Source organism: Rhea americana, unplaced genomic scaffold, assembly GCF_003343005.1.
Source record: "Rhea americana isolate MKP2758 unplaced genomic scaffold, rheAme1 scaffold_187, whole genome shotgun sequence".
In the NCBI taxonomy this organism is placed as follows: domain Eukaryota; kingdom Metazoa; phylum Chordata; class Aves; order Rheiformes; family Rheidae; genus Rhea; species Rhea americana.
Genome location: NW_028186005.1, coordinates 1442922 through 1470321, shown reverse-complemented (window position 1 = coordinate 1470321; position 27400 = coordinate 1442922). Strand labels below are relative to the sequence as shown.

The following is a 27400-nucleotide window of genomic DNA, read 5'->3' as shown; positions in this document are numbered from 1 at the left end:
CAGAGTGGGGTCTGCAGGTGCTGCCGCAATACAGAAAAACATTCATGGCTGCTGTGAAATTCCTATGCTAGCCATCCATATCCTGGCACTAGGAATTGTGTTGAAAGAAGGATGTGGAAGAGACAGAAAAGATGCAGAACTAATCTATGATAGATCTTTTATTTTATTGTCCTGTTCAAGTCAGCAATAAATACATAGCTTTTTGACAGAGTCCTCACTCTCCCCTCTGCTGAGTGGACTGGCGTGGAGGGAAGAGCTGATAATTTTCCTTGATACTGTTTTGGTGAATGTCTGGGGAGGGAGGGGGGAGCTCTGAGGTCAGTTACCATTCCGGAATTCCTTTCACACATATTGTCCCAGTCCTGTAGGTCCCAATTCAGGCTTTCAGGCTTTCAAAATGCTGTCTGTAAAATGGGGTCAGGACCTCAGCATACAGATGGGCATCAGCCCAGGTAGGTGGATTCTTCATGAAAAGACATTGCACAATGCGGGACGTTAAAACCTACTCTGCATCTGGAGTGTGGTTGRTGGTCCCTCCTTTCCTGTCTCTCTTCCTGTGCCCTCCAGTAAAATACACAGAGAAAAGTATTTGCCACTTTACAGGAACCTCATGTTTCCACTTGACCATCCCTTAAGCTCAAACCTAAAAATGTCTGTGTTGTGGATCCCACTTGATGAGAAGACAAGATAGCGTAGGGAGAAAGAAGCTCCCTGTCTTGGTGATCACTGTACCCATTWTCAGTGGTGTTACCCATGCTCTTTCACTGTCTCTCAGCAGGCTGGGAGAGCAGCTGGTTCAGGGTACATGTGTGTTCTTCTCCAACCACAGCCTGTGGCAGGTCTGCAAAGGTCTGTAGCTTTGAGGCGTGGAAGGGTAGCATTTTTGCATTTCCTTTTGCTGCACCATTTTCTTGAAGTAACATGAAATGTTTTTTGATGGACAGGCATCCATGTTGGAGAAATGCATTTGAACTTCCTATGTTTAGGTCATGCTGTGCATGGATCACTGGCTCTCTCAGCTAAAATCAAAAGCAAAATCCGTAGTGGTAATTTTGAAGTGAGATATTAATGTTGGCAGAGTTCCTAAAGAAACTGTCTGTACCCTGGCATTAGTTGGCTTCCTTCCTGACTTTGCCARCTACCAAGCTACAGGCTGAATGGGTGAAGAGAGGAGCCACCACCGCTGAGAAGATCTCTTCCCTCTCCCCAGAAAAAGATAAGCAATTTTGGAATCAGCAAAGAATTTCAGTCTTTCTGAGTCAGCAACATGCCTGCTATGGAACAAACATGTATGATTTCAGCCAGTGCTGCTCTTCATGAACAAAGTAACAGGCACAGTCAGCAGTACCCTCAGCTTCTGCACCAAATATCTGATGAGCAATTGGTTGAGAGTAGTCACTGAGACTGGAAAGCAACTACAGCCATTGAAAAACTATCTGCAGCAGAAGGATACACACTCAGCCTGAGCTTTGGGGACATTTCTTATTACCTAGCATCAAACAAGCACCTCTTGCTTTACCGGGAACTTGCTACCATGTCCTGGTCACTAGAATGCATCCTCCCAGTTGATTAAGTCTTCCCAGCACCTAGTTAACAAAACTAGTTGTAAGAGTGGAACTGTCCAGGATGGCAGCTGGAGGAAAGATTACATTTTGCACTACTGTCTCATTAGTGTCCAGCCTCCCTGGCTTGCCTCAGGACTGTGGGCTCTTCACTCCATTTCGCTGCTGGGGCTGGGACTTGTTCAGATTTGGCAGATGTTGACAATTTAGCATTTGTCAGAGGCTGCTGTCCTTGATAATGGCATTCAGGAGTTCTTTTGTCCTGACCATTAACTGTTCATTCACTGTCTTTGGAATATTTGCTTGTCACTTATCTCCAACTTTTTGTCAAATAGGTATGAGTATCTTGGTATTTATTCCATGGCAGATAAGTCTTCTGTCTTCTGTTATACCAAAACTTTGATTGCTATGAGAAAGACAGATTTTATAAAGCACCTTTTGCTTTCTCAGATAAAAATATTCACAGTTCTGAATCATTCTGCTCAAGTATTACTGTTTGTCCTTTGTTAACAAGACACATGGCAGCTTTAACATGCAGGATTCATCATGTTTATACAAAAATGGAGATCATAATATACCCTTTAAAAAAGAGAGGGGGAAGGAATCGTAGGATTCAGTGTGATAAGGTAAATGACCTATATCTGTTTTGAACATGTGCTATTTTGCTGGAAGTCTCCGTTAAAGATATCTGTTACATTCCCCGAGTGTCCTGCTACAGCATACTTTGGTTTGGCCTAAAGTTGGCCTACGTTATTTAGAAGTTGTCTCAAATTGATCGTTCCAGACTTCTGTTTATATCTGAGGGAATAATTTCCAAGACATTGTCATGATTCTTACATTTCTGTGGGAGGATAGAGAATGACCACCCTTACAGGGATATAAAGGTAGAGTTACACTTGTGTACATGAGGAATACTAGATTTACAACTTGTAAAGTCAAGAAGAGATGGCAGAAGGTTGAATTCTAGTCATTGCACTAGATTATCCTAATACTGGGTCTTGTAATGAATTCAGTTTATAGTCAGGGTAACTGTTTTGAGTGAACCACTGTTGCAAATGGCTGTTGTTTGTCTAACGCTCACACATGTCATCAGTTGGCATTTTCCCACAGATTTCTGTTCTGGCTGGGTACCTGAACTAGTGGCTGGATCTAGAAAAAAATTGAGTTCTCAGATTTGGACCTTTCATCAACAAAACATCAGACACATTTTGCTTACTCATAAGCAGAAAAAATAGACAAGTTTCTTTTTCAGTCTGCCTGGTTTTAAAGTGCTTCCTCATCTTTGTGACTCTTGAAGAGTTGCAAATAAATAGCAAAAAAGGCAAAATCATCACAAATTTTGAGCAAGGCTTTTGTCTCTGGAAAAAAAAACCTTCAAAAAGTAACAGTTGTATAAAACTGTTCACCTGAATTCAGAGAAGGAGAGGGAGATGCACGGTGGTCTTGGCAGTGCATAATGAAGATTAATAAATTAGACAATGTATGCTACTTCTGATGTAAAGCAGGAGTTGCCATCCTAAAGGTTGCAACTGTCTGGCTGTTTCCATGTTGGCAAATAGGAAGAGAGTCACGCTTTGACTGAAAGGAAGGAAAGGACGCTGTTGACACCCTCAGTTATAGGCAGTGTTGGGTTTGAGTGATTTCTCCATCAGAGGTAATTGCCTGAAATGATTTCAAAGCCGTATGTCTATTTAAGCAACACCTAATAGGAGTTTTACGGGGTAATGCTTACACTAAGTTTTTTGCCTCTGGATAGCAGTCATTTTGTTTCCTGTTGTTGACAGAATGTATTGATGATGTTCTCTCCTGCTTTAATGAACTGGTATATGATAGAGCATATCAGCTTTAAATCCAAGATGAAATTCTTCTCCTAGCTACTTCCTGCRATCTGTCCTTCAGCTTGGGTTGGTATCATAGAGGTGAAGCTGCTCGTTCCTTACTAGGGTGCCACAGGCTTAAGCCTCAAATACAACAGGAATGGACATTTGGCAAATGATCTGAAGTATTGCAAAGATTGGATCTTGGATATGTATAKTCTCCTGTCTGGGACAGGAAGAAAAATGAAGGCAATTAAAATATAAAAGGTTGGAAACTATGCTGGATAAAGAACAAGTTGTGGAGTGGGAAGGATGTCCTGGATAATTTAACTCACATTTTGATCCTTCCTTTACAGCCACAGGGATTTAAAACCAGAAAACCTACTGTTGGATGAAAAGAACAACATCCGGATAGCAGATTTTGGGATGGCGTCACTGCAGGTTGGGGACAGCTTGTTAGAAACCAGTTGCGGGTGAGTGTCTCAGAATTATTGCAAAATCAGTGATGGATTCCAGACATAAAGGTTGTCTACAGTAGGAGTTTTGATGGAGGCCTGTAGACTTACACCGTGCACCATTATTTCCCAGTAAAATAATATATTGTTATATTATGCATATAGTGTATAAGATAGCTAAAAGGGTTTTTTTTTAAGTGCTTAACACTGAAGAACAGGCCTCTGACATTGTCACATGTGGATATAAAARTGAAAGCATTCAAGTTTGAATTTATCTGCAAATGTTGGCTTGTGTTCACTTGCACTGACTGTATATTATTTAGAAACTGAAAGCAGTAGTGATGGTATTTTAAAAGAGGCCTTAAAAGTGTTAATGACTGAGGAGGGAAAAAGGAATGTAAGGAATTGCGACTGGAGTTTGCATGTTGTGTTGAGGCTGCCTGCTTGCATCTCTGTTACTGCTCCATGCTGCTTGGCAGCTGGCTCACATGCAGGATTAGCAGGGAGGCAGTGGGGTCCTTGGCAGTTAGAAGCAAGACATGACACAGATACCTAAGAGACTGGAGAAATATTGCAGGGGTGGTCTAGAAACATTTCTAGGTTCAGTTGCTAGCAAGAGCTTCTGAGGACTTTCCGGGGTAGCTGGCGATGCCACGGCTGGGGCACAGCTGGCAGTGCATGCTGGCAGCACTGCTATGCCATGGCGCCCTGTGAAGCCGGGTGGAGGGCTGCTGTGGCCAGAGTGGCTTGCAGGGGCGGCTGCTGCTGGCTGCTACCCAGCTTGTAGCTATGCCTGGATGGTTGTGAGTTCCGTGATTGGAGTTACAGCCGGTGCCGGCAGGCTTGCACCTCTTCCCCTACAGACCTACGCTTCCAGGCCCTGGGTAGTGGGAATCAGATGATGCCAGCCTCAGCCTGTTGTAGTCCATGTTTTTCCAGTCTATACTTGGTGCCAAGGCAGCTCAGGGCAGACATGGAGCCATCCTAGTTCCTGTGCAGCCCAGCCACTGCCTCTCAGTCCTGAGCTGTACCACTTCCATTTTCCAAGCCTTGAATAAGGGATTGAAACATTGTTTGAAGTTCATGATGTGATCAGATGCTAGTTGATGAATACACTGAGGCCCACCAGTTCTTTCTGTCTCTGTGCCAAGTCAAGATTTGAACTCTTAAGAGCACAGATGAGAAGCAAGGAGCTATGAGTCTGCACATTGTCACAGCTTCTTTCAAGCCTCTCTCCACTGGGAAATGAAGTCCTCAGTGCAGTTATTACAAAGTCTCTATACACGTTAAAGAAAATCTGCTTTCCTTTCCTGATAAAAACCAATAAAAATAAGAAAGAACCCAATCTCCTATTGCCCTGCAGGATCCTTCAAGCTCTTAGGGTACCTCTCAGTGGGGTTACAGTTCTCGTTAGCAGAGGGCTCTGTTGTCTAGGTCTAGAGTCTCAAAGGGAGCCTACTTGTCCTTTAGCAGTGCTGGAATTCAAATCTCCATGGTTCAAGCAGAGTCAGGCCCACATTGCAGCATCAGTACGCGCTAATAAAGAAATCAATGGCACAGAAGAGATGTGCCTGTAATAAACAGAACACAGCAGCAGCACTATGATCTCCTGCCTTGCAGATGCATTTTAAGTATGGTGCCAATCACTAGGCTTCCATGTGAGCTATTACACCACTTCATTAGTTCTCCTGGCATGGAGCCCAGCGTGGCTGATACTGGTGCCTTGTGATGTATCTAGTTTGGGGGGTGAAGGGAGGCAGGCAGGAAGGAATGTGTAACAATATGACACACTTCACAAAGGAARGCAATCAAATGCTGACTCCCCTTCCCCTGGAGCACATGGTAACCAACCTCAGAGCTTTTCAAGGCAACAGTTTCACCTACCCTTGTAGTCAGGGCTTTCAGCCAGCATGAAAAGGAACAAAACGGATTAAATCATGGCTGAGATACTGAGCTTTAATGAGGTGTTCCTCTGTGCACCCAGAAGTTAATTTCCAGAATGGTTTTATCTGTGCTGTGAACACTGATAATGATATGAAACTGTAATATTTCTATTGACAGTCATGTGAAGAGTCTCCAGGTATTTCTGTCAGTCAGAGTGGGAGGATTGAATGCGATTTAGCAATGGATGCAGCTAACTTTCTGTCAGAACAGCAAAGTGGTTAGAGTGCAGTCAAAAATAATTTTCCAGCCAAAAAGAGCTACTCGCTGTAGTCCAAAGTTTGGATAGACCTTAGGTCACTACAGAGCCTTGAGTGACCTCAAGAAGATGCTTATGTAGCCTGAGATAGGCAGTATTGCATACCTCAGAGTTAATGTTTGATGAGGGCTACTCATTAGATCAGCACAGTTTTCTGTAGCACTGATGGCTGCCAGGAGGAGATGATAAAAGTTCAGTTTAGCTGTGTATGTTGGAGAACACAGAGAAGAGGTAGGGATGAACTTGTTATTCCATTGACATCCTGCAAGTCAGGCCTTGGTTGTGATAAATCCCCATTACTGGAAACCTGTAGTACACAAATCCTCATTATGCACAGCACAGAGGAATAAGCAATAGTTTTAAATGTGGGTTTCTAGGCCCTTTAGAGCAGGAGAAGCTGTGCTTAGGGTCTGCAGGAATAGTTGCGGTGCTGGCCAACACTGCTTTCTGCAGTGTTTCAGAGCGATAGAATTTGTCCAAACCATCYTGGCTTGTCACTAGGCAAGAGGAATGAGTGTCTTAGGGTTAAACCTCTCAGCTGGGACCCAGGAGAACGGAGCTTGGTTTCTGTCTCTGCTGAAAGCATTTAGGGTGGCCTTGGAAAAGACATGTTATCTTTCCATGTTTCATTTTTCCATCTTAACAAATCATTGCACTGCCTATTGCACTCTGAACATAACTTGCAGTCAGTCCTATGGGAGTCTTGGAAAGTAGGAAGGGTTGGAGGATTCCCTGGACCTTGTTCCTCTATCCTGAACTAAGAGATCTCGTGGCTAAAAGGAAGAGTTGAAAGGGGATAGTGTTGAGCTACAATTACTGGGAGTTTGTAACAATCTTTCTTAATTCCCCGCCGTTCCTTATTGTGTCCTGGAAATGTGGCAAAATAAATTTTCACCGTCTTATCGGTTCTCTCCATTTCACTAACCTCGACCTTGAAACACTTTAGTCTCTCGTGGAAGGAGATTATTGTAGGCTGCCTGGTGATTGGGAACTAGTCAGTGGTGGTGGTCCCTGTGCTGCCTGCCCCCGAATCTCTCTATCCCAAACAAACAAGAGCTGACAAGAGCAGCAAAGCTGACATGTAGACGTAGCTTGCCCCCACACCAGACCTGATCTCTGAAGAGGCAGTCAGTACAGAGACCCACGCCACTGCTGGCAGGCTCACAATTTCCTGCCTGCGTGCAGCAATTTCTCCATATCAGTGTCTCCATAGGGAATCCTTGGCCTCATCCAGAAAGCTGCTGCTGCACTTGGGAAGAACAGAGGTGATTATGGCCTCTAGTTTTATTGAGAAGAAAGCTTTGCACCTGCTAGTGGCGTAATGGGGGAAGAGAAAGCAGCAACTTCAAACCCCTGCACAGTCGATTCCTCTGCCCACAGCTCACTCACGAGGCAATTCCTAGCAACACTTTGCAGGCCCATAGACTGCCCGGATCTATCGAAAAAGTGCATGTTCTCGTTAGGACTGATTATTAGTTCCTTTTAAGCTCTGGGCATTGCTCCTGATGCCCTTACATCTGTATTTGGTGTATCGCCCTGCCTGTGAGGAGGAGATATATCTGCAGAGTGATATCCAGTTGTCCTACACCCCAGTTTCCTAGAACCATTTCCAATTCGAATGAGTCAGATGTGCAGCACATGATGCTGCACATATTTCCTTCCTCTTTATACACTGTGTGTACACAAACATGTGCATGTATTTAGAACATATGTAGGTATCCTATATTCCAATATCATTAGGTTTGCAAATTAAGAAATTACAGAATTAGTATTTCTTAACCCAAAAGCTTCCATTCCCAACACACTACTTCTGTCTCTTTTCCTGATTTTCACTCTGATCTTGCTGACCTCCCAGTCATTTTTTGCTCCATATTTGGACCTAAATCCCAAATCCTTTTCTCTTTTTCACTAGATTTCAGCTCTAGTTTCCGACCTACTTGTTTGTCCCAGGCCATTGCTCTCAGTTCTAATTTCTCTTATTTTTGCACTCAGTTAGGGGTTCTTTGTTTTGATGTTTGGTACCTTGTGATAACCCCAGCCAGAGCAGCTCATCATATCAGTTTCAGGTTAAAAAAAAAATTGCTTAGTGAAGTATGACCAGTGCAAGTAGAATTTGTATCACAATGCTCTAGAGAATTTATACTAATAGATAGAAACTGCAGTCTTTCAGTTGCTATGCTTGAGCAAATTTTTTGCAGAGAATGCAGACAAATATTTAAGTCTTCTCTTCACCTTTGAGATTGCTAGAAATTTTCCTTTTTTATGGGAAAAACATATTTAAAGTACATTAGACTTAAATAGAGGAAATGTTTTGGTCAAAAGGTTCATATACTCATGTGCAGTGCTCATTCACATACAAGCATGAAGCCATCTGAGGAAAAACAAGGAAAAACAGGTGGTAAGTCATAAGCAACTTAAAATGTGGATTACAAAGGGAAACCTTATTAATAAATATTAACACCAGCATCACCTATAATAAATCCCAAAGACTGTTAAAAGAGCTTTAAGTTTGCAAAGTCAAACACTGGAAATTTAAGATGTGCTACTTTTAAGATTGTGAATATTAACTTGACCCCAAACTACTCATGCACATTAGAATACAATTAATTACAAGCTTGCACAGTTTTTTTTCCCCAAGTCTTTGCCTCATGTGGTGTTTGGATGGTGGTTTTTTGAGTAGCTATCTAACATTTGATTTATCCTCATCATTCATTGCGTAGACGCATTCATAATTTCTGCTCACCACATTGAAACCTTGCTGTGAATTCTAGGTAGGATTTTCATTATAGCATCTTAGATTTACAAATATTAACTATATTGTTTTCATATCAACTGTGTGATATTAGCCTTGTTATCTCCATTTATATGAGGACATCTGATTCTCAGAAATGAAAGTCAATTTTCTCGGGCAGGTTTGAGTGCCCAGTTTGATACTCTGTGGCCTGATACCTCAGAATATTCAGTGTTTGATAGCAGTCCTTTATTTTGAAAGCACAGTGCCTACTGACTGCAGCTGCTGCTCTAAGTGCTTGTAAATACTGTAAATCAAACCTCAGATGTGTCACGTTGTGATTTTGAAAAGAGGGGAACCTGCAAGTCCTGATTATCTGTGAATGGCTCAGTTTAAGGTACCTGTTCCTATTTACAGAGGGATTCTGTAGCAGAGGCAGAGATAGAGTTTGATTTTCCAGTGTGTCATTCAGCAGCCTTTATCACAAGATTGTCCTTCATGACACTAAACTTCCCCTCATTTTACTACAGACTTTCCAGCTTCTGCCATAAATAAAAGAAAGGCACTGTGGACAGCAACACATCCACTACCCACCCTGGCTTACCCTCGGAGTATAGTATAACCTGTTCAAGCTTCATTTTTAGCATTTCCTAACTTTTGAATACTTAACATTGCAGTCTTTGTGTTCTTTTAACATAGGAGTTTGTTTCATTTTTTAAATTAAAATTTCTTGAAGAATCCAAGTCTTAAATGGTTTGAACTCATAAACTAATCAATGAACTGATTTGCAGATTCTCAGAAACTTGTTTGTACTTGAGGAATAAACAGCTGTAAAATGGCTGAGGGCTAGGCACTGAGTTTTCTCATGTAAAGCTAAATGACTTGATTGAAGTTTAAGTTGCAAAATAGCACTCGGCCTTAACTACAGCCACTACCTTCACTACAGCCTTACCTACAGCTGGTGCCTTAGCTCAGCCTGAACTACCAGCTGCTGCTGGAACCTGTTTCTTCCATCTCTCCCTGTGTTCCTTCCCTGTGTGATCTCTGCCTGTCMCTTCCTCCGCTCAGTGTGCTCCTATGTGTGTCCTTCTCCTGAAGAGCTCCCTTCATCTATTTCACTACTCGTCTGGCTTTCCCCTTCATCTCAGCCCTTTGCTACCCAGCATGAGGGGAAAAGCAGAGGGAGCCTTTTGCGCTGGTGCCTAGCTTCAGTCTGTGAAAACCAGCTTGCAGACAGGGATTATCAGAGGGTGAAAAAGAGACTCTAGCATCCAAGCAACAGCAAAAACATCAGCTAGACGCAGGAGGACTTTAGTGCACCTGTACTGCCTCCTTTATTAAGATACCTTCATGCACAAGAAAAATGAAGAAGAGATGAAAGAAGAGATGAGACCTCTCCTTCCTCCTTCTCTACAGAAGCACTGCCTCCAGCTGCGAGGCCTAAAGAACAGCAGAGAGCAGTTCCTTCTTCCCTAAATAGCACTGTCTGAAGGGGTGGGACCAAAGGAGCCTGAGGTGGGCATCCACTGTTAATGGGACCTTGGGAATCTGTCAGGTAGTGCGAGTTCTGTTAGAAATCCGGTTTAACCACCTGACTTGCCACATGATGTAGACCGATCATACAGAACTCAGCTGTCCCTGTGCTTCCTGATCAACCAGCTGCTTCCCTGGAGAAGCAGCTTCTGAGTATTTGCAGATAAATCCTACGTGGACGGCTGATTTTTGTGTGCACAGTGCAGGTCTCTGTTATCTACACAGTGAGTGTGGTAGATCCAAATTACTTGCACTAGTGACAGACACATCACATCTGCACTGCAGGTGTGGCAGTGATTGCCTCAGACCTGCTGTAGTTGCATAGGATTTTGATGTGCACAGTAGCTACTTTTCTAGTTTTTCAAATTTGTACTGCTGAAATTTGTAGCTATATCAGAGATACATGCCTTTCTCTCTGGATGAATGACTTATCTGTCAAGGATCGTCCTAGATTTTACCACTGTAACTTTGGCTTATTTGCTGTGGTTGAGATCCCACATAGGTGCTTTGATAAGGATCCCRTAAGTCCTTAGGTGACCGTGTCCAAGAGTCCAAGATTGTTGCGTGACCATTCAGAGAGCCCTTCCTGCTCCAGGAAGACTAGCTTGGGAAAATTAGCATCGCCCTTCAAGTAAACACTGCCAACACTGGCACTTTTTTGCAGCAGCACCTGCAGGCATCAACTGCTTCTTGATCTTGCTGAGCGATACATTTATTTGTTATCAAGGGCAGCTTGTGGCTTTTGCTGCACAGAGATGTAGCTGAAAGATGAGGCGATGGCCTAGGGGAAGAGGCACAGAATGTCTCTTTGACACACGTATATTGAATAATTGGTGATAAGAACCAAAGAAATATTCATGACTCTGTAGAAAGATAAACAGATTTTTGATTAAATTTGGGTTTTCTCTTTAAAGCAGTTGAAGTTGCTCTGTGATTGGCAGCATGGAAATGAGTTTTCTATGGATTCTGGCTGGCTGGAGGATCCCGTTTAGAGCTGTTAGCCAAGATAATGCTGCAGATATCTAGCTGCTGTGTGTTGGCAAGAATTCAGAATGGCTGTGCCAGAAACCTGTGCTCTCTGGGCAGTTGCAGTGCGGCTGTTGAATGACCGAATTAATCCAACCTGTTCTCTCCAAGCTTCATCCATGTGGCCTACCCAAAAACATGTCCCACCAGACAATTTACTTCAGTATTTGCTTAGCTGGCTTAGCTTTTAGCCAGCGTGGCCAGTTTCTTCCATAGATGGCTAGAATTTCTTTGCCTTTTTTGTTCGTTTGTTTTTGCATTTTTAAGATAAAGGGGACGTCAAAGTTATATGATTGTATGAGAGTTCAGAGGTTTTATGACAGCATTTGTATGGCCATTCCCCTGGCTTTTAACGGAATTTCAGTGATACCTTGTATGAAACCTAGTAAGCAATACAGTAGCTCACTCAGTGACCCCACTTTCTCTCAAGCAGTAGTCAGTAATGTGCTACATGTCTGTTTTGACTCTCTAATCTAGTTTTATAAAATCTGGTCTAAGTTAATACATTTGGGATCACTGCTGAACAAATAGACCTGGTTAGAATACATGTAATAACCTCCTAAAGAGAAGATTTTATTAAATATTGTACTAAACTTTCAAAGTTCCACCTTTCCTATAATTTGTAAGGTCTCAGTTGTGGAATCAATTACATTTATCTCTTCTTGCTTAAGCTTTGCTTTCRAAGTAGCTGGAGACCCAAGTGTATCTTGAGTTTATTAAGATAGTCTGGACGTGGCCATGATACCAAAGCAGGACAGTCCATGCACATGGGATACTATTTTGCCATAAGTGTAGTGCTCATGGAAATCTCACTGGGCATTAATGTAGCATTAATATTGGCATAAAGATAACCTCCCTATGCTCCTGTTTTACTCCTTGCATTGCAAAACGGTTATTGTCCAGCTACATTTAGGTAGCAAATGCTCAAGTGAGTACAGGCTCAGTGGCTGCTGGGAGGTGTCAGTCTAAACAACAGTGAGATTTGCATGCAGGCCCCAGACAGTTAGCATCCCTTTTACTTTGTCAAACTGTCTTTAATGAAGGCTACAAAATAAATAGCCATGGCTATAMTCTTTAGGGATTAAAATGATTACCTGGCAAGTTGAAGTAATTAACTGTTCTCAACCAGGAATCAAGCCAGAGATATATGGGTGGAAGGATGCGAAAAGAATATATTAACTCAGTAAGTATTAGTACTGCTGTCCATCCTTCTTGTTTTGTTTTCGTTAAAGGAAAAGGCAGGTGGAAGTCATGTATTGACAGCTTTTATGACCACTGGAGTAACTGGAAGCAGTCTTAGCAGGCGAGATGCAAGACGTGGTTTAGATACATGTGCTTGGTCTGAAAACATTGTTCTGTTGTTTTTCTAAAAGGCTATCCAGTGTGTGCCTTTCTTTTCGTATGGAATTAGAGTCAGTAAGTCTGGAATTCTATGTAATCATCCTCTCTCCCTTTATAGCTTTTAAAAACGCATGGTAGTGCCATAGAATTTTGAATTATACTGGTTCTTGAAGCTGGCCACTTTCTGGGTTTATCTTAGAAGTGGAGTTTCATTAAACTGAGGAAAAAAGGTGCTATTTTTGCCCACTTACATTCTGTAGAAGTAAGCCAATCRTCATTCTGCTGGGCAAAATGGAAATGCACATAATTCATAAATACCGGACTCTAACATACTCATTTGATGTGTTTTGTTTTCAGATCACCACATTATGCCTGCCCTGAAGTAATCCGGGTAAGTTGGTTAAAATCTGARTATTAATGTGTATGTATTCAAAATATGTCACTTACTGCATGTATGCAGCTAGATCCTATCTACGTGAAACCTGTCCAAGGCAAACAGCATTAGAAAGGACAAAATGAGTGTAACTGTAGTTTTCCTTGGGCCCTAAATCAAGCCACATCAACAGTATGAGGGAAMCTGTTCCTATGTTATTCCCAGAGTGTCCTATGTGTCACGTGGTCAGCCAGAACTACAGTAGCCTGGTTTAACTTGATCTTCCCACCCAAGGACTGCAGTCCCCTACGCTCTCCCTTCCCTGTTGTAGCTGTCATTTCTGCCAAAGAATTAGGGTTGGCTGTCAGTGATGTTACGGGTTTCTGTTAAGCAATATGAACTATCCTTTCCCTCTGCTCCCCCTTTGCCCTCTTAAACTGAGTGTCTGGGGTTCCAGGGGCCAAGGTTCCCCCCTTTTGAATCATAGCATTAATAGAAAACCAAACTGGAAGAATACAGAAGAATGAGACAAAACAATACTGTGAGTTCACAGATAACTTGACTGTTGACAAGCTCCTTGAAGAACCAATGAGGAGAAAAACAGCTTCTTGATGCACCTCACACTCTGTTTAAGCACCAGTCCTAATCATTTTCACATCATAGACCATTCCTGTCCTGCTGCCCACTTTTGACCCTGTTCTTGCAGAACTCAGATAAGATTGTTCATAAAAATTCAATTAATGAGCTGTGTCATGGCCTCCTGGTTGGGACAGTCTCCTTGGGAAGCAGGTGGATGAGTTGAAATACAAGGTTTCCCATTCTCCTCTCTCTGGTTCTTCAAGGATAATGAATTCATTTACTAGTGAGCACTCTTTTGAACTTCCGTGTCATTATTGCGCAGGGAGAAAAATATGATGGAAGGAAAGCAGACGTCTGGAGCTGCGGAGTCATTTTATTTGCGTTGCTAGTGGTGAGTCATCTTCCTTGCTCTATCCTTTAAAAAGAAAAGAAAAATTCAAAAGTGATGCTGTATTTAACAGTGATTCTATTGACATCATATATAGTTGTGCTTTTTTAGTTCCCCTATTTTTGTATCTCTCAGTTGCATCCTTTCCTCCTATTTCTACATCAGTCTCAAAGGAAAAGCTTGAAAAATATTTCACTGCTTCTTTGAAATGCTTCTGCCCTATGCAGCAGAGCATAGACAAGTCTCAGACTTGCCTCCCTAAATGTTCTTTGCTGTGTTGTGCTATTGCAGCACTTGGAAGAACCCCAGTCAAAGCATATTGAAGTTTTTTGGCCCAGAAGGATGTGCAGGGTTACAAGTACATGATACAGGGAATATTAGTCTTTCACGGTATGTAACTGTACGTTTCAGTTGGTATTTGCATACGCTGACTGGGATGTTTTATCAAGAGAAGAATCAAGTGCAACAATTTGTTTCATGCAAGTATTGAGCTACATTTTAATTTAGTACACTTGAGAATATAAAATTGAGCCCAAACTACAAAGTTTAAATTAATTTCCATCTGGCTTAGCAATACTTTCCTTAGTATTTAAAATGTAGTATCTCAGAACTTACCCTTGATTCAGTCAAAGTTTCAGTTCCTTGTAGAATTTATTCTGATTTGCAGTGATAATGTAAAACTACCAAACATACAAGAATTGGATGTATACCTGAAAGCAAATGAGGAAAATATAGATTATGTTCACGTAAGCAAGGATTATATTACCATATGCAGATTTAATAGTGTATGTGAGGATAGATTTAATACGCCTATTTAGTTCTTATACCTGAAATAGCTCAGATGATAATCTACAGTTATAACATAACAAGCTTGAAGTCAAATTTAGATCTCATTGTACGTTTATTAGTAAACCTAATTACTAGTTACTAATTTTTCACTTAAACTCTTGATTTTGAGAAGAATATTTATTCACTGAAAGTAAAACCTTTTCTGGGGGTTAGATTCTGCCCATTATTTTTGCTTAAAATGCTTGAAAATTATTGAGGATTTTTGTTTCAAGATCTATGCTGATAATTTGAAAAATGATCAAAATAAAAATATCTAGAAATAATCTCAATATGATTCTTTATATCACCTTAACCAATTTTCACTTTTTTTTCTTTTTAGTCATTTCAGTTCACTAACATTTTTCAAGTTTTAGAATTTTTATCTTGATTTTGCGAGAGAGGAATTTTAATCATCTCACAAATTATCACCTGATCATCTCTTGCTCCTGAGCAAGTATTTTCATGGATGATGGAACAGAACTACATAATGAGCGCTTCATACAGCTTCTTCAGTTTTAGGAAATGAAGAGAGAAGGTGTTGAGATGGTTAGGATTTGTAGGAGGGAGCTTTTTCTTTCCAAACTGTCAGGGTTTGGTGTCCCTCTGTTCCTGGGAAACGTCTTCATCTGTGCCTACATATATACATGAGCCTACGAAACAGTTGAAATAAGTCTACTACTGACAGAGCAGAGCTCTCTAGTTAATTATGTCAGGACAAACCCTACAAAAAGTCTCAAGCTATAATAGCAGTAGTAATAAAAGAACTGCAGTTGTACCTTCCTGTACCTTCAGGAAATGCTGCAAAGCAGCCCTGCTGACTTCATCATGGATTAAATTACGTTAGCCAAACTACTGAACTATCAGAATTGATTTTCCTTTAAGTTTGGAACAGTTAGGAAAAACTTGAGGTAACTCGAGAGATTGGTTACAGAAGACGGGGAGGCTCTCTATTTGAGACCACCTGAATGAACAAACAAAAGGAAATAGTGCCCCATAGCTGTTACTGCTAGGTGGGCTTTCTGAGGCTTCTGCAGGTGGAGCTGTGGGTCTCTGTAAACCATATACACACAGAACTGATTATACAGGTGCAGTACTCACTCCAGTATGAGCAGTGCCAGCATTCACAACGGAAAACTTCATTATCACAGCAGCTGATAGCTTGCAACTTCCCACAAACCTTCCTGGAAATCAAGGAAGCTCAGCACCAACTAGAATTATGCAGTGCAAGAGAGAAGTGACATAGAATATGCAGGATGCTATAAAAGGATATCAACTTCAGTCAGTGGAGTTATCCTAAAGATTTCTTTTCTTTCTTTTTTTCTTTTTGTCCTTGCAGTGAGGATAGATCTTTTGCTGCTCTTTGTGGCAAGCTGATGATCTATTCAAAATGTAGATTTCAGCTGAAAAAAATCAAGGCATTCTTACAAGCAACTGTAGGGAAGCAATAGGAACTGATGACCTGGCTGCATCATGGGAGTTGGATGGAATAGATTAAACAGGTAGAATATCTGCTGCTTCCAAAGGTCAATGTTGGTTAGGATTTCTTTCAGCTGTGTCACCCCATTRCTCCAAGAGAAAGAGTATGTTCTTTAGTGAAAGTCTCTCAAATGCTGTTCACCTTTTCTCAGCTTTTGCAATAAATRTGTCTCAGGAAGATTAGAAATAAGGAGACGATAAACATTGCTGCAGTGAAAGTATGCCCAGGAGGAACACCAACACATCAAAAGCTTGAGCTGGATTTAAGTGAATCCATGCATCTTTGGTGAATTTGCCTGGAAAGGCAATTTCATATTTTGTATTATGTTTTATACTGGTATTCATTTTCTAATTAAAGGTTTAATAGAAAAAAAAGTCCTCTGTTTTGTTTCCCATGTTGGAGAAAATACAACAGTGCTAAGAAATTACTTTTCAATGGATAAAAAGTTTCACTTTTTATAATTCCGTATGAATTAATTTTCCCTTTTCCTATCTCTTACTATCTTTATTCTGACTTTTCTCCTTTTGCCATCTCAAACTCCCTTTCTTTCATCTCTCCTATCCACTCTTCTATCACACCCCTGCAGGGCGCCCTGCCATTTGATGACGACAATTTGCGGCAACTGTTGGAGAAGGTGAAACGTGGAGTGTTCCACATGCCACATTTTATCCCCCCAGACTGTCAGAACCTCTTGCGGGGGATGATTGAAGTGGATGCCTCGAAACGTCTCACGGTAAGAAGGCATTTGCTGCAAATCATGTGATCAAGACTTCATTTGTCATCTCATTGCAGTTAGGGTTGGATAACTGAGATAACTTGCTGATTTACTGTCACTTTCGTGCATTTCCTCCTAAAAAAGAATGAAGGGAATTTACAAAGTGTTTGGGAAGAAGCTAGTTGCCTTCTCTTTTAAAGGATGAGGGCATATTACCTTCGTGTCCGTAACCTCATAGTTCACCTTCATAAGGAAATGGTAGACATACAGAATCACAGCCTCATCATGTCATCACATCACAGCTGACATATTTACACATTTTGGAGTCCACCTGGGTAGTCAGGTCCTCCTGGCTGACATACTAATTTGTCAGGGACACAATATGACTGTTTGAAGGTCAAAACTGCTAAGACTCTTTTTTGAAGCTTTGCTTTTAAAAGGGTTAAGTTTTTCTTACATTTCTGACTAAAACTGTGGCTTGTCACTTCATGCCACTCAGCTTGCATTGTATTCTTTCCTGCATATGCTCTGCATTATCCTCTGGCAGTCTTCAGAGCAGGTGCCTTCTAATCTTCTAGTTTGTGTTGTGTCCTGTGGTCTTGAGTATGGGTAGGCCCACAGTGTTGAGCTCCTGGCACTCAGCACTGAAACTTTGCATCTAGGATACAGCCTGTCACTACAACAGAGGCCCTGCAAGGGTGAGCACTGTGTACTGATTGTATCCTTCATTAACACTGTGTTAATGTTTTGGGGAATTAAAAAAAATTAGCAATTAAAATCATTTTGGGAAGCAAGATTGCATGCTTGTCAGTGGAGGCTTCTGCCTTTATGAGTGCATTGCCCTTGAAAATCCTATTGTCAGGCTCTGGTGATGATTTTATACAGATTTACTAAGCTCACAGATTCTGAGTGGGAGTATGTATAAAGAAATGTAAATTTAAAACTCCTCCTGGTTCTTCAGCCTGCTAAAATATTTATAAATAAACTCTCAGATCAGTGCTTGGCCTCTCTGCCGAAATTGCTAACAACAGCATCAGTCTGCACCAGCTGTGACAGTGCTTTTGGGATGTAGACACCTGTCTGCTAAGAAGTAAACTGGAACTCCCTCCACAACTCTCTTTACAATGTTACCTGACAGCTGCAGCTGTGTTTTTATTTCATTCATTACGAAACCAGGTCATGCTTTATTTGGTGCCTTGGGTGAAAAGTTCTTCATGTTATTACTAGTATCCTTAACTATTCAAACCCAATAGACATCACATTGCAGTACATGAGTAGCACTGATTGAAAAAACTTCTAACAAAAATGTTAGACACAGAAAAAAGGCCCTTTTTTAAAGGAAAAAAAGAAAAAGAAAAGCAGTATTCTTCCAGTTATTTTCGTATTTTCAAAAAATCCAGCAGAAGTTAGGACTGTACCCTGAGATATGAAATAGCTTTTTCTTAGGATTGAGAAAGTCACTAAGTCTCTCTCTACCTCAATTTCCTTTCCATAARGTAAATGTAATTGTATTTGCTACCTCACAGAGTAGAAGGAACAAGACCATAAGGCTACAGGGAGTAAGGGCCACAGTGAGTAGGCAGATGAGACCTTGAGTGATGAATATGGTACATTTTGCCTCTTGATATAGACTGCAGCTCTTGCTAAGAAGTCCACCACAGTGCAGAGCAGTTGAAATGTTCGCATTTTTCTCTTGAAGACCCTAGTGCCAGTGGTTTGAAAGTGCCAGTGAACAGAMTGTCAGACATTACATCTTCCTTGAATTGTCAAGACTTGAGTTTTGTCACAGTGCGATGCTAGCACTTTAATTTCCTAATAGTGCCTGAATGCTATGAATTTCGTACTACAGCAGAGAATGCACACAAGAAGAAAAAAGGTTAAGATAAATTAAGGTCACATAGTGACCTGCCTGTTTTCTTGATCAAAAAGAAACCCTTATTTCCACAGGGAGAAAGAAAACAGATTGGATAGTTATTGGCAAACAGTAACCAGTGAATTGTGAATAAGAATTTGAAATGAGATGTATTCAAGAGCTGAAAGGTGGGAAGAAAAAGGAATAACTGTTTGTTATTAGTTGCAATCTTATTTTCATTATTCTAGAGTCTTTCAGTTTACTGCCTCTGCTGCCTGCTGCTGTCACACTTCCCTTTCGATTCTGCTAGTGTTCCGGTTGCTTAGATTGCCGGGCAGAGGGATCTCTTTGTTTAGTGCACAGGAGCTGGGAGAATATGGTTCGTTTTGAGGAGCAATCTGAATTCTGCTTTAGCTGCCTCCTGTGAAAAAGGGGTAAATATAGGTCTATATGGAAGCCTCTGTTCTTGGCAAATATCTCACTTGAACAGTTTGATATTTATACAAAGATCTACAGGAAATTGTGACTTGCGTGCTATATGTACAGTTTGTAGCTGTACATGTAGCTAATCATTTGTTCAATGTCTTATTAGTGAATTCAGCAGAAAAATATAGTGAAATTTAAGGTCACTAGAATTTATTTTCCCCTCTCTCTGCTTTATTCCTTTTCTTGATTTGTATCTTTTCTCTTTTTCATCCAACTGCATTTCCCTCTCTGCAGTAATTGCCATTTCACAGCACACCCACACCTTCCCCAGTCCATCTGTGAAAATGATCAATAAAAATGGAGCTAGCATTCACATTTAACTGTCATCATTCGGCTCCAGTGTTGTAACTTGAGAGGGTTAATGGAGAGGAAAGTATTCAGAATTACTGKTTTTGTCCCTTTCCTGCCTTAAGAAACTGGCATTACCTTTTTTGGTGTGATTCATTTACGGAAAGAGGACTTCATTATATCTTAATGGAGTATTGTTCAGGCTCTCCAGATATTGTGTAGCTTGAAGTGTGTTTAATGGGTAATGCTTGACCACTCTTGTTTACTGGGTCTGTTTAGCAAAACATGCTTTAAGTAAAAGAATCCATGTTTTCCTTGCAGTAGATGCCATGCAAAAGGAGATTGGATCTGCTGGTCATGCTGTATGTATTTCTGACCACTCATGTTTAGGAAACACTAAATCAAACTGGTATTGGTGCAAAGACTGACTGCTAAGTTGACYGGAAGATTGGAGAGCCTGTCAGATTCTGCCTAAAAGAGTTCAGCTTTCTTAGTCTACTGAAATACCTGAGACAGGATGTGCTAGTTGTCTGCATATGCATTAGAGGTCATTACCAGGGAGAGAGGGTTTATTTAAGCTAAAGAAGATACTGGCACAAAAACAAATGAACATCAAATGGCCTTACATAAAAGTAAGCTAGAAATTAGTATTATTTTAGCTACATCAGTCAGGTTGTGGGACAGCAATCTAGTAGGAATAGTGTTGGGAGGGAAAGGTGAACCAGTTTGGAGAGACAGTTTGCTAGGTTTATAGAAGAGATTGAGTACTCTTACAGCCTGCAGTACTGCAGGGTGATGTTCCTTTAAGTTTTGTGCTCTTCTGAGAGCAAACACTTTTTTCCATAGAGGGTTCCAGTGATTCAGCGTCTCTACAGATGAGAATTACGGTTACTGTAGGGGAATTCATTTCATTCTCAGTTGCTATTTCCTTCTGCTGAAACATAAAAACAGAAGGAAAGGGCTGTGCTTATGTATGTTGGGTGCTTAAGGTCCACTTTCCTTTTAATGATGGATGAGCTTCATTAACACCTTGTCCGTAGAGCAAGTTTAATCAGGACAGGTATTACAGACTAAGCTATTATTATTCCAGAATAAAATGGCTTGTCTTCTTTGTTGGGTATGCACACAGAGGCTAGTCTGAAATACCTATCCCTGACAACTATTCAGCTTAAACTTCCCCAGCTTTTCAGCATCTCCTCTCTGCTATTTTGATTTGTCTGTGGTCTAATGTTTGTTAATAATGATGTTTTCTTAATTGCTTGGGCTGCAGCATGTTTAAAAAAAGTTAACAAAGAAAAACTCATCCTGCATCCTTCTTCATTTTTCTAGATGATCTTACGGTAAGATGCCTAGCACATCATTTAAATTATCTCACTTCACCACCTGTACAGTGGAAGTAAATGTCCAGTAGATGTATGTAGGCAGTAAACACTTGGCTGCCAAGGACCTTTTCTTACGGTGTGCACCTAACACAATGACACCTTGCCCTTGTCAAGGTCCTTAGAGACTGCTACAGTACAGCTGCTAATACTGACAGTGATAGCGATTCCGCCAGTGCTGTTGCACTGTCAGTTTGAATTCTTCAGCCATGAAAAGCCTGTATCTTGACATTATGCAGTAGGTTTAAAGATCAGGCAAGAGGATCTTGTGATAGAAGAAGGTTTATCTAAACACAGGATAATTTATTGCAAAGATGAGTTTGAGACTGTTCACTTTCAGAATAGGGAAGTCTGGAATCTGACATGAGCACAAGCCCAGATTCACATCCACAGATTCTGAGAAAGTTTTTCTTCAGGACAGAACTTTTTAGCTTGGCAACCGCTCTACTGAGATCAGTGCTCAGGATGTAGACAGCACTATCTTGTTTTCCATCTGCCTGTCTATCTCCATCTGTTGTTCCCTGTCTTAGAATTCAGAGTCAGCTCCTTGGGGGAGGAGACCTCTTTTTCTGATGAGTTTGTGCAGCTCTTTAGTGCAGCGGGGTCTCATCTATGAGTGGGGCTCCTAAATGCTACATCAGGATACAAAATTAGTATGTATTGGGAGTATTCTGATATAAAACTGTGATAAAAGAATTCCCCCTCTCCTTACATTACAGCATTTAGCTTGCAGAAACCTCTCCTATGACTTTGCATGTGCGAAGGATCTGAGCATGTTTTGTTGTTTTAGAGACAGCATCATGAGACAATTGCCTGCAGTGGCCAGAGATATTAGGAAGCAGCATTTTTACAACTCCCATAAAATGACATTAAATTTGGCAAACTCATGTGCAAACAGCAAGAACCCTCTGGGAAGGGCTGTTAAATGCCTTTGTCACTTAAATGCATTTAAACATTGTGTTTAAATGAAGGCAAGAGGAGTGAGATTAACTCCCACTGTGGATCTCCCTCCCCTGCATTGCACAGTAAAAAGCATAAAGATTTCTCCTTGTCAAAACCAATCGCCCTCCCATAACCCTCCTGTCACTTTAATGCAGATGAAAAGCAACAAAGCATTAATTAATTACCTTTAAAAAAAGCAGTAAAGATGTTGGCAGCAGCAAGCACACTTGTAATAACATTTCAATGCAATTGCATTTGARTCAGAATAGAAATTGATTCAGATTCAGAATAAAAATTGTTTTTTAGAGTAGTTTTCGTACCTAGGATATCCCAGAGTATTTCACAGCACTGATTTTGGTGGGGATGGAACTGAAAATGTGTAGATAAACAGCAGCCATTGTGTTCTCACATGAGAACGCACGTACATCCCTGTATGTATATCAAAGTGCTTTCAGAAAATGCTACGAGGTCTTTAACTTGAAGGAGGTTGGTTAGCAGGAATGGTCAGAAGGGATTTCTGCTTGACATCCCTGAAGGAACATTCTGTTTGAAATCATTAGTATCTTTAGCTCTCTGTTTGGTGTATGTGAAATAAAGAGGAGATAGGCATCTCACAGGATGGTTTCACCAAGCGAAGGAAGTACCATACATAGACGGTTCTTAAAAGGGAGAGGATTCTCCTTGCTTAGAGGGACCTGATGACTAACCGTGTTAAAATCCTGTCCAGTGTCAAAATAGTGTCTCCTTATGTTTGTGTGTCACCTTGCACAGCCCCTGGCCAGGAGGACTACACCTCCAGGCTATTTGGGGAGCACACATAATATATACCTTTATCTCCTTGTGCTAAGCTTCTCAGGGGAGATGGCAGTGTGTTACCAGTATTCCACCCACCTCTTAATAGTGCAGGGTGAAGAGATAGCTTGACCAAGGGGAGTTTTGATATGGCAGGCTCTGTAGCAGAACTGAGGACCACAGTTCTGAGAACTGTATCATACACTGCAACACCGAGGAATGAGCTTTCCACAGCAAGAAGATGAGGAGTTATAAAACAAACAGATGTGGCACTGGGGTCTTTTCAAGTCCAAACACCAGAGTTGCCATGACTAGAAAGTTCAAGGCATCAGGAGGACCTACATCTCACTTTTACCTGGTCATGACCACGGCTCCTGCCATGCAAAGGAGAAAGGGAACTCTATCCAGTGGCATCAGCAGGAGGATTGAGTGCTTGGTTTGCAATGAAGGGTGTTTCAGTGCTTTATGTGCAAGCACATCCAAACTAGCAGGTACAAAGAGGAGTGAACCTCAGTGGCGTGGGCTTTGGTGAAAGCTGCACCAGTCTGCCTGGGAGCTTGGAATGCACGTGCTGCAGAGATTCGCTGCTCCTAGCACATGGGGTAGTTAGATGACAGCTAGAAGTACAAGCAGAGACTCTACCTCTGATCTCAATGTTGATACAGTCTTGGTTTTAAAGGATGCTGTTTGTCTCTCATACTTATCCCACCAGCCTCCTGTCGTGCTTTCCTAAGCTGTATTCCCTTGTTTCTTTGAKTTCAGGAAAAACCCTGTTTCACTTAACAAATGATCTCATATAGAATCTGAGCCTGAGCTATTCCATGTTTCCCAGGCAAGGAGTTATTGTTATATAACACAGAAGCCTTTGATTTCTTGCTCTTTGTGTTAAATACCCACTTTTTATCACTGAGATTTTGTCCTTTCCTCTTTTTTTTCTTCTTGCTCCTGGGTTGTCACTATTCTGGAATTGARGGGGAAAGTAATAAGAGCAGGTCAGCTGTCTCCATTCTTGCTCACCAGTGTAATGGGTTTCTGATTTTGTCGTAGAGTTGGTAGCACTTGAGTTTCCTTCTAGCTCTGCCCTGCCTCTCACTCACACATTGCACAAACCCACACCTATGTGCAGTGAGCGTGCATATTGCTCTGCACATAGGAAAGTTCCTCATAACAAGGAATACGAGGAGTATTGTCCTTCTAATGAACAATCCTTGGGTATCTATGAATGGTACTTTTCTACTATGATGAAGCTTCAGATAAGCTGAATTAGAAAGGTTTTGCTCTAAGGTTTGTTCTGCTGCTTTGAGTTTGTTTTTTTATTCGCCTTCACTTGCAGAAAATGTAGCCATTGTGTAACATTTACTGGCATCTGTGTTGGGTAAGCAGACAAAGCCACAATTAACCTTTGATCAGTCCTTCACTGGTGAAATGCTCATGCCTGAAACAGAAAAGGCGGAAGCAGGAGTTTGCAGGCTGGTGATCAGCTGCTGGAGCAATAAATGGTATTACCTTGATGTGGAACCTTATTCCACTTGGTCTTTAGATTCTAATGGCAATTGTGGTGCCAGTCAGGACTGGGTCCTGATGGAAGGTGATATCACTCATACATATTTTATTTTGTTCATTCACATTATCCATTTGAACCTGCTGAATTTGTTTCTTTTCCTTCTTTCCCTCTCTCCCTCTCTCCAAAACAAAACCGGGAATGGGTCTTTGGTGTAAAGAATCAGTCATTAAGCACATACTGAAAAGAGCATTCTGTTAGTTTCAGTCAGATTGTAGATGGGAAGATCTTAGGATGAGAAAAACTTAATTTGCAGCACATGTGCCCATGAAGCCTTCTACTTCTGCATTTTCCTGGGATTTGCTCCCGACTTGTTCCTTTTATCCAGAGTTATGGTCATCTTTACAGTGGGGTGGTTGAGGATGAGTATGTTCTTTATGCAGAATAAAGCTCCTGTCATTTGCCCGGATCCAGCTCTGGAGTGGTGGACTTAACAGCAACTAGAGACAAGCCTTGAAGAAGGATATCTTATGATGTTGTTGTTTATTTTCTACAGCACTAATTCCTTGTTTTCTTTTCCTTTGTAGCTAGAACATATTCAGAAACACATATGGTATATGTAAGTAACACCTTTTCATTAACTTTTGCATGTGTTCAATACTGGTTGTGTCACAGGACCTGATATCCTAGTGCTTGCTGAAAAGAGAGATAGGGATTAGAAAGCAGCTTTTACACAGGTGGAGAAAGGTGCAGAGGAGAGGAGGGCATCTAGAAATAATTTTTTACCCTCTGCTACTAAAATAATTTCATCTTTGTAAATTCTAGTCAGGAACTTTCATAATCAGAAACATGAGAGTAGCAATTGTTTGAAATGAGACATTTAGTCCAGCAATTTGCTTTGTTTAAAAGATACCTGCAAAAAACTAATGGCCAGATTTAGTTTACTATCCAAAGGCTACAGAGAATCTGCTGAAAACTTTCTTGACAAGAAAGCTTTTGCTTGGTCCTTCGCAGCATCTTGGCTTTTCCATGCAAGAATGATTATATTGAGAAGTGAATATCTGTGAACAAGAGACTTTTTGTATCATAATCCCTACTCTTGCTTCTTCACAGCAAACTAGGAGGCTGCTTCTGACCTTCTAAGCTGTTGATGTGAGAGTAGTTCTGTGACTAGATTAAAAGCAGCAGTCTTGACGGTGAAACAGGAGGTCTATGAGAAAAGTCTGTGCCTGTCCAGTGGTTTGGGTATGAGGAAGATTGATGACTTTCAAAAGTGACCTTTCACTTTGTGTAGTCCTAATACTGTTTCAAGAAATCTAAGTAAATAACATTTTTGCTTTATACTGATGATAACCCAGTCAAATTAAGGAGAATACTTCACAAGTATTAAACAAGGAAGTGATGCTTTGATACATGTTGCTAGGGGTCAGCATGCCTACACATTCCCTAAATGTGTGATATGGAAAGTCCTGCCTTCATAATCCTCCTGTCATTGCTCTTGGGAAACTTTGGAGGATGATCTGACCTGATATTTAAGACTGTCACGAGGAAAAAACTTTTGGTTTCTCTAATTCTACCTTATTGGATTCATCTGACTTAAAGGGGACCTGAGAGCATTCAACAATTTAGTAAAGTAACATGCTTTTTGCCTGAAATAGTGGTTGCACTGTGCCTGTGGCTTTTTTTCGTACTCTGTGGTTACCAGTTCACATGGCACTTTTTAAAACCACAGAAGGTTTGCAGGTTTGAAGGCTGAACATTGTCCAGGGGGGTGACACTTCTGCTGAAAGTGTAGAGATGGAGATTTTTTTTTTTTAACTCTCATGTCTAAATAATAGAGAAAATAAGAGAGGGGGRATTCTGATTGTAATCTCTGAAATGTCCCTCTTATAATGTCTCATCTGAAATTCAAAAGTCATTGCTGTTTAAATTGGTCTGGACAGCTGATCCCCTTTGTTTCTTCACAGACTGAAATCAGGCAACTTTATTTTCTCTGTGCTTTAATCAGAAGTGGAATAGGAAATAAAATCAAATGATACTGATAACTTATATTATTCTTCTAACCTTCCTCAAAAATTTTGCCTGGAAGTTTTCACCTCACCGAGAACTGTTGTTCCAGGCTTACATGCACAATTAAGCAAGTGTTATTTCGTGACTCTATTCTAGCTTTAAAGTTTCAAGATTTTTTTTTCTTTGCAGTTGTAGGTATTAGACCATTTTCATTTACTTCTTGATGAAGATCTGATTCTCCAATGTTTGGCACAGTAAACCCAATGGAAATTGCATCTGAGCGCATTYTCATAAGAACTAACCTGAGTTTTGCAAAAGCAGATCTCTCTAGACTCTCGGTATAGTCAATGGAGAGAGAGAAAAGCTCCTCCAGGAGTCAGTCCAGATTGCTTAAAGCAAGATTTCTGCTCAAAATAGCTTTCTAAAGGAGTCTCATTCTCTTTCCGTTGGCCATGGATTGACCTAAGGAGGTTAATCACCTTTGGTTAAATTTGGTCTGTGAATAACCCTGCCACCTCCAAACTCTACTACTTCCATCTGGTGATGTTTCCCAAATCCCTCTCTGCATTTGTTTTGCCTGGATATATTGATGTTACAAAGAAAGGAGTGGTTATAACTTTGTTTGTAGGCTGTGGCTGTTTTGCTTACATCTTTCTTTTTTTTTTCTTTATGTAAACTATTGTTCTGTATAAAATCTTTATTCTTTGTCATATATAGTTTACTGACCTGAAACTTGTGCTCAGAACATAAGGGATTTCACTTAATTCTTAAAGAATCCTGTAAAACTRTGAGAAAGGTGTAATTACAGGCTAGCCAGACCAAGAGAAGTCTTGAAAGTKGAAATCATGATTCACAATCCTAAAAAAGGAAAAATGAAACCAAACAGAAACCTTTCATCTCCAACTTCCTGTTCCTCTTGCTCTCCCACCAAAATTAATTCAGGAATTTTTTTTAAAGCCTTTTTAATTGACTTTTTTTAATAATGCTAGATTTCGTACCAGATAATTTTTACCTCCAGCTCAGGTTATCATATATCAGTATATAAACACCAGTTACTTTAATCATTTTTAATAAAGCAAGAGGGCAAATAGAATGTGCTATCATGGTAAATACAGAACCCTTTAA

At 40.8% G+C, this 27400-nt stretch overlaps 1 protein-coding gene across 5 annotated transcripts in view; it reads left to right on the top strand.

Annotated features, from left to right (window-relative positions):
- The window catches only part of BRSK2 (BR serine/threonine kinase 2), a 311178-nt gene that overhangs the window by 225016 nt on the left and 58762 nt on the right, over window positions 1–27400 (top strand). For all 5 annotated transcript variants that reach the window (XM_085302177.1, XM_085302182.1, XM_085302181.1 and 2 more), the window contains exons 5-9: window positions 3736–3852; window positions 13023–13056; window positions 13940–14008; window positions 16897–17043; window positions 24853–24884. In XM_085302177.1, coding sequence (XP_085158303.1) covers window positions 3736–3852; window positions 13023–13056; window positions 13940–14008; window positions 16897–17043; window positions 24853–24884 — 399 coding nt within the window. The remainder of the gene's footprint in view (window positions 1–3735; window positions 3853–13022; window positions 13057–13939; window positions 14009–16896; window positions 17044–24852; window positions 24885–27400) is intronic.